At 42.7% G+C, this 13,603-nt stretch overlaps 1 protein-coding gene across 3 annotated transcripts in view; it reads right to left on the bottom strand.

The window, feature by feature from the left end:
- The window catches only part of MAP1A (microtubule associated protein 1A), a 50,671-nt gene extending 40,627 nt beyond the window's left edge, over positions 1-10,044 (bottom strand). For 2 of the 3 annotated variants that reach the window (XM_038147514.1, XM_038147512.1), the window contains exons 1-2: positions 9,877-10,044; positions 5,378-5,479 (exon numbers count right to left, since the gene is read on the bottom strand). In XM_038147514.1, coding sequence (XP_038003442.1) covers positions 5,378-5,479; positions 9,877-10,012 — 238 coding nt within the window. In that variant the 5' untranslated portion in view covers positions 10,013-10,044. Of the gene's footprint in view, positions 1-5,377; positions 5,480-5,661; positions 5,742-9,876 lie in introns of all 3 variants that reach the window. The other variant, XM_038147513.1, reaches the window with a different exon arrangement.
- Positions 10,045-13,603: the final 3,559 nt, after the last annotated feature.

A 13,603-nucleotide genomic window follows, 5' to 3' on the forward strand; every position in this document is an offset into this window, starting at 1 on the left:
CATTTTAAAACTAAGCTCTGCATGTCAAATAGAGCCAGAAACATTCAGTAAATATTTCTTTTCTGTAGTTGAAAGAAATTAAAATATATTTTGGAGATAATGAAATTTTAACAGTAACAATGGCGGGAGACCACAGCATTCAGACCAAGCCTATGCAAAATATAATTTCTTGCACAAGATCTAAGATTGACTAAGAAGCTCTCAGCTTCCAATATGAGCTCCACTACTCTGGCATTTAAGTCTTAGGAGACTGGAAAACCTATCAGCAGTAAAGATTCAAATAGAATACTAAATTAATGTCAATCAGCATGGCTTTACAGAAAAGATGACCCTCCTTCTTAATAAAAAACAAATAAGCTTGTCAAAATCTCAAAGGTTGTATTGATATAGTGCAACCATTATTTTAGAAGTCATGTCATATAAGCCTACACTGTGACTTGTGCTGCTCACTATGTAGTCACAGACTACCTGAAAAGGAAGAAAGCAGACTGGTGGCAAAGCTTATGGATAGTACCAAGTATGGCCTGCAGATGAACTGCCAGGGAAACTTCACAATGTTGAGTTTCATTTGCTCCTTTATTTATCAGTATAAATCACATATAAAGTTACACTAACTATTGCTAACCAGAGCTAACTCTTACCACTAGGATATCTTGAGGTTATGATAAGCTCAGTTCTACTCATGAGTCAGGTCACTGCTCAGCAGCAGTCAGAAAGCAATAGATATCAGAAATCAGGAAACAAAGAAAAAACCCTTGTGCCACTGTGTAAATGGCTCTACTCCACTTTGAACACTACATACTTCTGTTCCCAGCATTCCAAAGAATGGAAGGCATTAATGCCATCTGGAAGGCATTAATATAAAATATAAAATGAAATATCTGGGATAGATTCCCGGACTTATCCCTTAGATAAGTCTGGCCTCTGCAATCTGAGGAAATCATGAGAAGGCAAATATGCCAGACCTATAACACAATCAGATTGGACAGGACTGTGCAATATAGGAAGGTATATCAAAATGAGACCAGGCAGGAATAAGAATCCAAGCAAATAAGATACGGTTGCAGGTTTCTTCCTGTGACAGGTCAATGAACCGCTCTATTCCGTGCTTCCTCTGCTTGCAGGGAAAAACTGAAAAAGCACTTTCTGGGAGTTGAAAAGTGCTGTTAGTAAACAAGTAGAAAACACCTCTCCATGGCCTGAAAAGAGATATGAGCCAGGACAGTACAGGGAAGAAGTATTTTATGTACTCATCTTACACTCCTGCCCATGGATCCATTTTTTTGTTGCTGTGCTGCGTGTACCTTTGGCTTGAACCAGTACCAATACCCACCCTAACATACAGCACTCTTAGAGAAGATGTATTCCTACAGAACACATGAGCAACTGATTAAAGTATGTCTAACTGGTAGATCCTGGGGGTGCTTGCAAGTCCTACAGAGATATTCTTTTCCAGTTATCTGGGAGAAAAATCTAAGGATGTTTGTGGTAGGAATCAGCTGGAAAGAGCAACGCTTGGGATTATTGCAGCCACATGTACCAACAAGAAACATGGGCTGTGCTTACAGCCTGGGAAGCTATCTTAGTAGATTGCAACTCATGGGATCTTTGAGGTCAAGCTCTGTGTGGTTACTATGAAAGTAAACACAGCCCTCAAGCACACAGGGAGGAAGCACAGAAGCTGACAAGTGCTTGCTTTTGTATTTCTCTGGTCAAAAGAATGTTGGCAGACAAATGGTATAGGACAATTAATTGCTCAAGCACTAGAAATTGCATCAAAAGTCCAAACAATAATTGTTGCATCTGGGGGGGGGGGGGGGGGAAGTAGTGTTAGCCACTGACTTTTCTGCTTCCTGAACATGCAAATTTAGGATATAGCAGTACTTTCATTAAAACAGCCAAGACCTGAACAAAATCCATCACTCAATGACCTACGTTACAGAAATCTCTCTAGCGAGAGGCCACAGCTGTGGGGAATATACACTTTCACTGTAATCTAATTTTCACAAGCAATTGGTCTTTTGCCTGTGTCTAGAACAGCTTCTGCTTGAACACACAAATTTATCATCTGTACTATCTAGAAGCTATAATTTGAATAAACAAGGCAGCTTCTTTTACTGCCATGCACTTGAGACTCACCACTGAGGACCAACTAAGCAGTGCAGTTGGAAAAAGCATATGGCACAAGCTGACACTCCAAGCCATTCCAAGTTCCATGAAGAAATTGTATCACTTGCACAAGTGAAAACATTGACCTATGGAATACTAATGCAAAAGGAAGATCAAATCTAGACTCTGAGATAAAGATGTGCATGGTAGACTTGTGCATTTGCCTTTTCTTATTAGTTTTGTAACTTAACAACCTGGTTTGTACCAGGACTAAAAGTCCCTGTCCTTTCCCTGTAGCAAAGCTGAATACATAGAAGCACAGAACAGCCAAGGTTTGAAGGGGCCTCAAAAGATTATCTGGTTAAACTTCATGGGAAACAAAACAGAGATTATACATCTAGCACCCTGTCCAATTACATCTTGAAAACCTTCAATTATGGGACTCTACCATGTCCCTGGGAGGTTTTTCCCTGTGACTGATTTTTCTCACAGTAAAAAAAAAAATAAAAATTCTTACCTGACTTCAATACTCTTCTAATGCAACTTGCACTTGCTGCCCCTTGTGAAGGGAAAGCCCCCATCCTCTTTGTAGCTGTCTGTATGTTCCAGAAAGGCAGTAAAACCAAATTCTTCTTCTAGTCTGAGTTAAAAGCCTGCTAGGAGTGCTCATCCAACAGACAGCTGCCTTCAGGAACTGTAGCACAACTGCACCACATTCTCAGGGAACTGTGGCAGATCTTTATCCTCAATTGACACAAAGTGTAAAACAAAGGCATCAGTAGGATGTGGAGAAGGAATGTTAGGCTGAATATGAAAGGCTTCAGAGGGCCATCTGCTGACAAGGCAGCTAGTTATTCAACTGCTACTGATGGCTTTCAGTGTAAAACATTAAGTTTGCAAAGGAAAACACAAGCTAATACTTGAAAATGTTTAATATTTCTCATATTCCTTTTACAGAGACAAGAAAAGTATATCATCAACGTCTGATTATTTCAAGAATTTGTTCCATCAAATTCAAGCTGCATGGTGTTTTTAATAGCTTGATTTTCAATTATGTCATTAGTTATTTTTAAAAAGCTTTTTGAAGGACAAAGTACAACTTGAGAGAAACAACCACTGGGATGGTTGTTGAGGTATTTAAAACTCCCATAGTCAGAATGAAAGCAGCTGCTAATATTCATGGAGTTACCTGTTTTCAGAAAAAGTGGTTTTCTCTGAACATCAAAATCGACAGATATCGGAAAGCATACTTCCCTTGTGCTGAGAAAAAATTATTTTAAGCATTTCACATCAAACCATGTCACTTTTTTTTTGAAAGAGACATTCCTTCCTGGTTTTAAAGAACTCTTAACATCCAGTGCAAGGAGACATTGCCCATAATCTTAAACTACTTTGGCAGCCAGTGGCAACCAAGAGCTGCGCAGAAGCGCACCTGGGACTGCCCTTAGCATACAGGAGGGCACATTTCTGTTCATTTTTTTCTCCCCATGTCACATTCTCCTTCCTTCAGACAATTTACTAGTTCCAGAATCTCCAAGTACATCCACACTTGATGTCTTGCTGTGCCTCCCTTGCTGTGAGATTACCCCTACAGCGAGGGCCATGCTGTCTGTGGTACTCAGAAGACAGCCAGCAAGTCAATGTGCGGAAAAAAGAAACTCAAAAGCCCAACAAGAAATCAACTTCCATAAGATGCATTCAGTCTCACTTTACTATTAACCTCATGACAGAGCTTGTTTCTCTTCTTGACTGTTCTGCATTTGAGACTCACTTGTTCCTCATCATCTATAAGCACACTAAAATCTTGTCTGAGGGATAACTGTGCCATCTCTGTTCCCACAGAACACTGCATTTACATTTAAATTTCAGCTGCAAACACTATGCATTAACATCCTACAAATACAGGTTGGCAATAACTATTGTAACCAAGTGAGAAATTGCAAACAGGAAAGTCTTGGAATATTCTGGTGGACAGCTTTACTTAATCATATTGTGTTACCAGTCTCCATCTCTTGTATCTTGCTAGTAGTGTCAAACATTTACTGGTTACTACAAATCTGTCAAGTGAGAAACTCAAACAACTGCTCTGGCTTTACAGTAACTGCTGTGCTGCAGCTGACTTCTCCCTAATCAGACTACTAACATCAGCCTTTAAGGGAATTATACTCTCCAATTAATGCACCTCTGAAAAAAAAGTTTTAACCTTCAGATATCCTACTCAGCATACCAGTGTGGAGGTACATGTTCCCCACACAAGCCAGACTAGGGCCTTTCAAGTAGTATGGAATCAAAACAACATCAGCTGGGAGAGATTTCAGGAGAGCTCTAGGACAGCCTTGTGCTCAGAGAATCTAGCACCAAGCTATGAATGCTAAGAGGAAAATCAGTTGCAGACACTCTTGCCTTTGCCCACAGTAGGAACAAGAGAGTAAATGAAGTATAGAGCCAAACAACAATTAAAAAGCTCTAGTTTTATGTACATTCATCTGGAGAATAGTGTGCATTAGGAGAACAGCTTCCCCAATGGAAAAAATTCAGAAGGTTTGACAAGAGTGTAAAATACACTCTTGTGTTTTATAAGGTAGTTCACTTGTGAACTATAAGATGGTCTTATATAAACTAGGTTTTGTCATCTGTGATATCTTATAGTAACATCATAAGTGTCATCTGTGCTTCTTATAGTAAGTTGACATATGTTAGATAAAAGTATTATAAACAGAGTTCAAGCTTTTCACAAGCTAAGCAAGCCGAATTTCTAATGGTTAGTGCCATTTTCATAATGCTCATTCACTGTTCTCAGGAAAGGGAGCTTCAAAAAGACCAATCCAAAAGGTCATTTGGCTACTCTTACACACTACTTGCAACACCTTTTGTGCATATGAAAACATATTCTAAAACCTCAGAAGAAGGGGTCAATAATAAATAGCTTATGAAGTAAACAATTTTGTGCCATCTGAATAAGATACAGAAGATAGACAGATAGATGGATGAATTCTAACTTCTAACTAGTTTAATAGGCTTTAAAGCAGCACATATTTCTATTCAACTCTATTCTCAGTAGTAAGATCTGTAATTTTAAGGTAAATTCATTGCATCCAACATACCATTAAAATTGTTATCTTTCACATTCAGCTCTGCAGAATCCTGGGCAAACAAGTTGCTAATTGAATCACAATCAATCAGTTTTATTCTTTGTTGTTGGTTTGTTTTTTTTTTCCAGACTCGAAACAAGAGTTAAAAGTTAATGTATATAAACCAAAAAGCTGACCTTTGACTTCAGAAGAAAACTGAGCCAGATGTCGATTTACAAAGAGCCGCAGTTGATGATTCAGATCACAGTGCAGAGTATTAATGTTCCAGGAACGAATTCCTGAAAAGAAAAAAAAAAAAAAAAAAAGGAATAATAAGCTGTCCTTGTCATTACATCTATTCCAGAAACAGAGGTGGAGAAAGAAAGGTGAGCAGGACACACAAAGACCAGGGATAGTCTACTAGATGAGCATACTTAGGATGGAGAAGGTCTTCAGAAGCAGAGGACTATAAGATACTTACCTTGCATAAGACATTTCTTCCTGGAGAAATGAAGTGTTCCATGAAGGACATGCAGTGAGCAAGTCTCCATTCAACTTGGACTTCATGCAAGGGAAACCAACAAGAGATGAGGCCAAATGAATTACACTACTGCTTAACCAAACAAATACATTATGTTAGTTTTACATCGGCACTCTCCAGCACTGGTCACCGGTAGTGATGGGCTACTGAAAATCTTAGAGATAGAGACATTAGCTTCTTTGCCCTTACAGCCTATGCATCCTCCAAGCCACAAAAGCCCCCCACTCCTCCAACTTGCCTTGCCTTATCACTCCTTCAAAGACACTGATCCCACTGAGACCATTTGAGTCTGTTCTTTAATCTTTATAATCTTTGCCAGCTAGTTGTCTTCATATCACAGCAGGAAGATGCTTCTGCTCCCAGAGCAAGTGGCACCAAGCCGTACTGGAGAAGTCACCTTCAGACCCCAATGTGAGCAGGTGTACATTCTGGAGGACACCAAACACTATAGACCACAGATTTTCACATCCCAGTAGGGAGCAACCTTTCCTAGATGGTGTGACTCTGCGCTGTGCCACAATGAACAAAAGCAGGATATCACTACGAATCCCTACTCCAGCATTTGGTGCTGATGCCTGCTGATGTTCAGATGTTGAAGGCCAAAGCCACAGACTTCTAAGGTTAACTGAAACAAGAATTTCAGCTCCAGTATTTATTGATGAAGTCCTCAATAAGAGTTCTTTCACCATCTCTCTTGCATAAAATACAAAGTTTTATTGCCTCTATTATGTACTTTCTTTTAAGGTAACCATGCTAATTTTCCATGGAGATATCATTCCCATTTACTGCAGTTTTAACTCTCCATGTTGTGCAACAGCTTTTGTTGGCCAGTGGTGGGAGAGGATCCTTAAGGATACACGCTCCAGCTTTCCACACATACCAAGACACAGTAAGCATTGCATCACACAGCTCAATAGTCTCAAGGCCTGTAGAATCTACAGCAGCTAAAAAAAACTTTGTGCTTAGTTTCTTTTTCTGGTGACAGCTGACACAGTGGAGTAACAAAGCTTATTTATGCTTATTTACTAACAGTATTCACTTCAGACTGCACAAAAACCCCTCATTAAATCATCTGAGCTTCAGGGAAAAAAAAAAAAAAAAGAAAAAAAAAAAGAGAAAAAAACCCCAGAAAAACAAACAACTTACCAGCACTGCACCTTTCAATTTGGACATGGGATACAAACAAACAAAACACATGGAGCAAGAAGATGGGCAAACTGTTTTCCTATCCTACACTCCAAGAGAGCATAATTGTTTAATCAAATGTCCAGTGTAAGAGAATCTTAATGCAGTACTTATGAGCATTCTGACCCTGACAGGAACAAGGTGGCACTCTGCAGGGCAAATCCTGCTGACTAGCTGCTGTGTCATGGTCATCGTGTCCTACTGCAGCACTAAGAGCTATTTGAGGTACTGCTACATCCTCTAGGATGCAGGAAGAATAGGTGCTCTTTCAGAGCAAGAAAGGGAAGAGTGGAATTATCTCACTTGTTCTCATACTTGCAACAATTTATTCAACATTTTCTTCCCTACAGCTAGTCTGAATTTACTTGTAATCTCTACAAATTTGCCACAATTTCACTTTTATCACTCCATGGCACATGAGCCTTGCTGATTAGAATCCTCTACCATGAGATTGCAGACTATACTACAATAAGGGTAAATATTCAAGCTCTTTGCAAATGCAAAGCCTAGATAAGGGACCATGTGACTCATCAGTTTTCCATCTCATTCTTTATGCCCTTGTAAATGCTTTTTTTTCCTGCTGAGGTAATTAGCTTAAAAGATTTGGCCTTTCTCCCCAATACCAGACCTAGTCTTCTGGATATTGCTTCAAAACTGGACAAAAGTAACACAGTAATAGAAAATAAAACCAGTATTTATTAGACAGTATTTTGGGAAAAGTGTTGTTCAGATATCCCATAGATTCACAATGTCACAGCCTACAAAGCTCCACCTGGAAACGGTGGCCCTGTAGCCACTCTTGTATTCTTCTGAACCAAAGTATAGAAAGAAGTCTGGAAAAACATATTTTTTTATATCAGTCAGGGCAAGAGATTTATCAACTAAAAAAAATCCTTTGGGTTTTTTTTTTTTTTGTTTTTGTTGATTTTTGTTCTTTGCTTTTGTTTGGTTTTTTTATGCACACACGGTACCATGGCCAACAGAACAGACACAAAACAAACCCTAGCCTTTTCATCCTTTGTATGTTCACTGCTCAGCAGCCTGTTCTACCTTCACATGAGCCCTCTACAGCAGCTAACACTTCAGTAGGGATCATCATTTCCACATTGCTTGAACTCCCTCAAACAAGAGTGAGGCTGTCTACAACATCATAATATGCTGACTGTTGACAGGCCTCAAGATTGCTGTCATTTTAACTATTCTCATTTTTCATGTCGTTCAATTTGCAAATACTGGTCCATTTTAAGAAGAGGTCATTCTCCCATTTCATAGTGGAGAAAGCTCTAACTTGCTGGACATCTTATTCCATGTAAGAGGAAAGACTGAAATCCAGGTTTCCAGCTCTGAGTGATTCACTTCTACTGCCAGTTTACATTTGGCAGAATTTCAGCAGGTTTCTAGTCAGAAAATGCCAACTGTAGAACTTATTTCTACTGTGGCAGTTACAATTCATGTTGCAAACAGCATGTTTTTCCTCTGCAGTGGGAATTCTTAGGTTCCTGGCATGTGACTGCAGAATCAGAGTGAAATCCTTTGGTTCACAGCCTGATCTGTCACCATTTCAAAGATTCAGACAATGGATAAGGATGTAGGTTGGCACACCAGTTCAGTGAAGTGCCAAGTGAAGATGATCATCCTGCTGTGCAGGAAGCAAGAGTGGCCCCTTCAAAGAAGGCCTTTCAGAGGCCAGATGGTCATAATCAGATCTACCACTCCTGAAGCCATCCCTTGAAAAAGGGAATTAAATACTCCTCATGAACAAAGCGGCCTGCCAACAGAGATAGCTGGAAAAGATGCTGAAGTGAAGAAATTGGACAATATTTGACATTTTTACACCCACCCTTTCTTAAATTGCACTGTCCATCTGTTCTTCAGTAATGCTGATGCTTGGGAAGAAAACAGTCACAGAATTATCTCTGAATAACACAGTTTGGCCAATAGTTATGACTGTTACTTCAAACCAATGTGCCTTGGAAGTGGGGAGCTGAGGAGAAGAGTGAAGGTGAGTCAGAAGGTTGTTACTTTATTTCTCAAAGTGTACTAACTGCTTATTAGAACAAAGATTCCCTTAAGGTCCTGATGCAGTTGATCAGCTCTCCTTTGTCTTTTGGTCAGAAACTATCAGAAACTGCCACAAGGGAAGAACTATCATCTCAGCACCTTCTTCCCCCTTACTTCTAAACAATACTGTGTCTAATATACAAAGACTAATTTATTGCCAAGACCTCTGGATGCTACTAAAATACAGATAACAGAGGAGAAAAATGTTATGGCAGACCTATCCTGCCTTGTGTCATCCCTGAAGCAGCTCACTGTGTGGCTAGTCCTCCCTCACTCTGGTCCATGAAGCTGCTCTACAGACAGGGAGAGACCATACCACAACAGAACCCCGTCCACAGCCGTCCCTGGGACCACAGTGAACAGTCCAGCAAGACAATTCCTCCAACAAGACAGAATCTTAGAGTATGATGGAAATAAGATGCAATCTACCAAAGCACTAATAAAATAAAGACTGAGGGGAAAGATAACCCTGAAACGTCTTTAAGCTTTAAGACACTCAAAAACTGCGTTAGCTACATGTCACTCATGCATATAAAGCAATGATCAAGGGAGAAAAAACAGCGGATGCCCTCTGACGGCGCAGAGACCGGCCCCGCAGTGCGCCGGGGATGCGAGCCACGCCCGGGCCCCGCGGGGCCCCACGGCCTCAGCCTCCGCCCCGAGCCCCGACAGCGCCTCGACCCTTCCCGCCACCACCGCCCGCGGGCCGCCGCCACCGTCCCGCCGGGAGGAGTCGGATGAAGCCCTGCGGCGAGCCGGCGGTGCCGCAGGGCGGGGAGGGCACCGGCAACTCCGCCTCGTCCCAGGCGGCGGCAGGGACGACGCAGCAGGCGCGCAGTTCCACGGCTCTCAGGGGCAGGGATCGCATCCGCCTCGCCCCAGCCCCTCCGCCGCAGCCCCGATGCTCACCGCGCTCCAGGGCGCCGCGCAGCGCGCCCCGCTCCGGCTCCGTCCCGATCTCGCCGATCACGGCGAGCAGCGCGTGCCGCCCGCCGCCCGGCGGCGCCGCCGTGCCCGCGGCCACAGGCCCGGCCGCCGTCTCCATGGCAACGCCGCTGCTGCAGCGCGCCGTCACTGGCGCGCGGCTCTTAAAGCGCCCCGAATCCCCCTCTGATTGGCCGAGCTGGCACGTGGTCCTGCGCTGCTGCGGGAGGGGGCGCGGCCGGCCCCTCCGGGCCCCGCCTCAGCTCGCGCCACGCCCCGCCCTCGGGCCCGCCCCGAGCCCAGCCCGGCCCCGCCCCGAGCCCCTCCCGGCCCCGCCCCGAGCCCCTCCCGGCCCCGCCCCGAGCCCCTCCCGGCCCCGCCCGGCCCCGCCCGGCCCCGCCCCGAGCCCCGCCCGGCCCCGCCCGGCCCCGCCCGCGGCAGGGCGGGCGGCACGGCGACTGCCGGTGAGCTCCCGCCGCGGCGCGGGGTCTTAGTTCCTTCCGTCAAGATGGACAGAGCGGTACAGCGACCAGCTCGGATGCTGAAAACCGTGATCGGGGCTCAGACCTTTGAAAGAACTAATCGGGGCGAAGGGGTGTTGGCTTATAGTTTAGAATTTAGTCGCTTAAATGCAGAAACCCACGGAGATTTTTAAATGCTTGGTGTTGAGTTGTTCCAATACCCGCAATGAAGCCATAGAAGACAGCAGTTCTAAAGATTCCAAGGCTTGGTATTGTCATTCACCTTCCTTATCTCTCCTCCAGTGCTTGGCATGAGCAGGTCCCTTCCTGGTGGTTCTTCCTTCTGTTTAATTAAAAGCAAGTGTAATGTTCTCCAAGGATAAATCACGGGATTTCCTGGATTCCAGACCCATGAGCTACAAGAACAATCTGAGCTTTGCTAGTTGCCAGTGCAAAGCTGATGTGAGCTGTCCATGGCTGTACTGGCAGGCCATGGTGTATGCAGGAGTTCTCACTATCTGGGGTGGCCAGAGAGGCACAAGTCCTTGTTGGACTTATCTTTGGGCAAAGTCCTTGTTGCTCACAGTTCTGGCCAGCCACTGCTGAAGAGAAGTTCAATGCAGATGGCCTTAAGCTGAGACATAAAAGATGTGGATTAGATATTAGCAAAATTGTTTCCTCTGTCAGAGTGGCCAGGCATTGGAACAGGTTGCCCAGGGAAGTGGTGGAGTAACCACCCTGGCAGTGCTCAAGAGGTGTCTGGATCTGTACCTGGATGATGTGGTTTAGGGGTTTCAGTGGTAGTGCTGGGTGGATGGTTGGACTGGATGGTCTTGAAGGTCTCTTCCAACCTTGGCGATCCTATGATGCTATGTGCAAAAACTGAGTATGAGACTTCTACAGGCTGAAGGGAGAGCCACCAAAAAGTAGTCTCAGGTAGAAAAATCCATGTCTTTTCTGACAGAAAGGAAGAACCACCCTGTGCCGGTGCAGTTGGGTAGAAAAGCAACCCAGCTATTATTAAATGACACAAGTCACCAATAATATGCAGTGTTTCCTAAAACAGTATCAGGTTCTGCCCTACAGTGTGCAGGATTTCCACAGGTGAGCTATAGTTTATAAACTTGATGGGCAGAGAAGTCAGCATCCTGCCCTCTTTCATTCTTTTGTACCCACCAAGACTGCAGTTGAAACCTCATAAGGTTCAGAAAGTTGGCGTTTTGGCAAGCATATACGAACCTATAGTGTCACAGGATTCTATAAAAAAGACAGTCGGGAAAAAAAACCCAAACCAATCACAGAAAGGGAGAAAAATATAAAACAATTATCTCTGCAGGCTACAGCTGATGTTACTAGCTTATGGAGTTTTCTCAAATTAAAATCCTAAATCAAAAGGTGGTCTAGTTCTCCACAGATAAATTAGGAGATGATGCACAGGCTATGAATTTTATGAACTAAACCTTGTAAACAGGGACAATTAGTGTATCAAAAGGGTTTCATTCATTTCTGTGTGTTGTAACCTGCATGGCAGCAATAATTTAGTTTTAGAGGACTGCACTGAACAGGTAAATAAGTGAATAAAATAGTAAATCTGAAAATAAATTGTAGTGCTAGTACATTAAATTCTATCATGAAAGTAGGATTGTAGATCATGGAGGGAAAACATGACAACAACACATGAAGGTGAAAAATATTCGGAGATTTTCATACCAGCTGATAGAAGTACCTTCTGTTTTCTGGTGATTCCGTCTTAGTACTTGCTGCTTGTTTTTGACATGGTAGCTTTCCAGAGCCGCAGCTTTTCACTGCAGTGCAGAGATGCTCTTCCAGCTGGCTTTCTGCCAAGGAGAAAGGAAACAGGAGACATGCAAACTGGAGTGAAAGCTTGAAAAGAATATCCAAACACAGAAACTAGAAGTTCTGGGGAAGACTTTACAATTAAAACACTAATTCTGGTGATGTGATCCTTTTGCATTCTTCTACTGTACCATCAATTAATAGAATGATGGTATTTCTGTTGCTTTCTAATGCGAATCAGAGATGTCTGTGGTCACAGTAGAATTGCAGTAGAAAAGGCTTGTGTCCTAAGTGTGTGTGCACTGCATGAGACAGTGAAATTAGGTATTTCCAGTTTACCGAGTTCCTCCTTTCCCCTGTAAGTTCACACTCCAGAACCATATAATAGACCTGTATAGAAATTATGGTGTAAGCTTCTGCTTTTGTGCACTGCAGCAGTAGCTGGCACCCTCATGAAATTCAAAAGCTGACTGTGCTGAATGCAGATATTAGAGGTCCTGACAAACACCACTGAAGGAGAGTGGCAAAAGCAGACTAAAGGACTACTTCAAACTGAAGGACAATGAGTCACAGGTAAATGACCTTTATAAAAGGAGATTTAGAAAGCAGGATCAAAATAGTGTAAAAAGGATTTTCATAATATTGAACAATCTACACTATTTCAATTCCTCAGTCCTTCAGCCTGGAATGATTACTTCCTGTGCTTGCCAGTTAAAAATTTCCAAATGAATAAAAATACTTCAGGGAATCAGAGACCTGTGACAGTACCCAAGTGAGGATAACGCCTGATACTAAATATAGTATCATTTTGGCCGTGGCATTTCTAGGAAGCAGAGATAAATTAGGTGACTACCTAAAGGGACTTTGTTCAGGTCTTGCTCTCTCCTGTGGTGAACACAGCCATCCCTACGTGGAGCAGAAGAACCCAGCACTGATAATGCTTTTATGTACAGATGGAGTCTTATTTATTGTTTGTACTGACACTTCCAGAATGTATTGTAAGATAGAGAAACAGAGGGTTAAGCCTTTCAGTTTGACCAAACCACATTTTTGCGTCTATTTAATCCCATGGGTAATCAGAGTAGTACTCCTATTCCTCCAATTTTTGTCTTACAGAAAGTGTGGCGAGATACTGTCTCCTGTGCAATTTGGAGCAAAGCTCTGATCAAGGCCAGGATATAAGGGCCGATGAAATTATCAGGTATAGTCATTGTGTCAAGTGAGCTTTGGAATTAAAAGACATGTTTATCAGGCATTGAAAGGTACTAACTCGTGCTTTTATGGCAGTCCTTCTTTGAAGCCAAGGTGATTTTTAATCAATTAAATATTAAATACAAAGTGGCGAGAATCCGTACCTCTTTGTTTCATCTTTCCACATAACTAAAATAAGTCAAAATAATATAGCTGAAATGGTCAGGCAAAGTACAAGTCTAAAAAAATCGAACATTACTGAC

This window comes from Motacilla alba, chromosome 10, assembly GCF_015832195.1.
Source record: "Motacilla alba alba isolate MOTALB_02 chromosome 10, Motacilla_alba_V1.0_pri, whole genome shotgun sequence".
Taxonomy (NCBI): domain Eukaryota; kingdom Metazoa; phylum Chordata; class Aves; order Passeriformes; family Motacillidae; genus Motacilla; species Motacilla alba.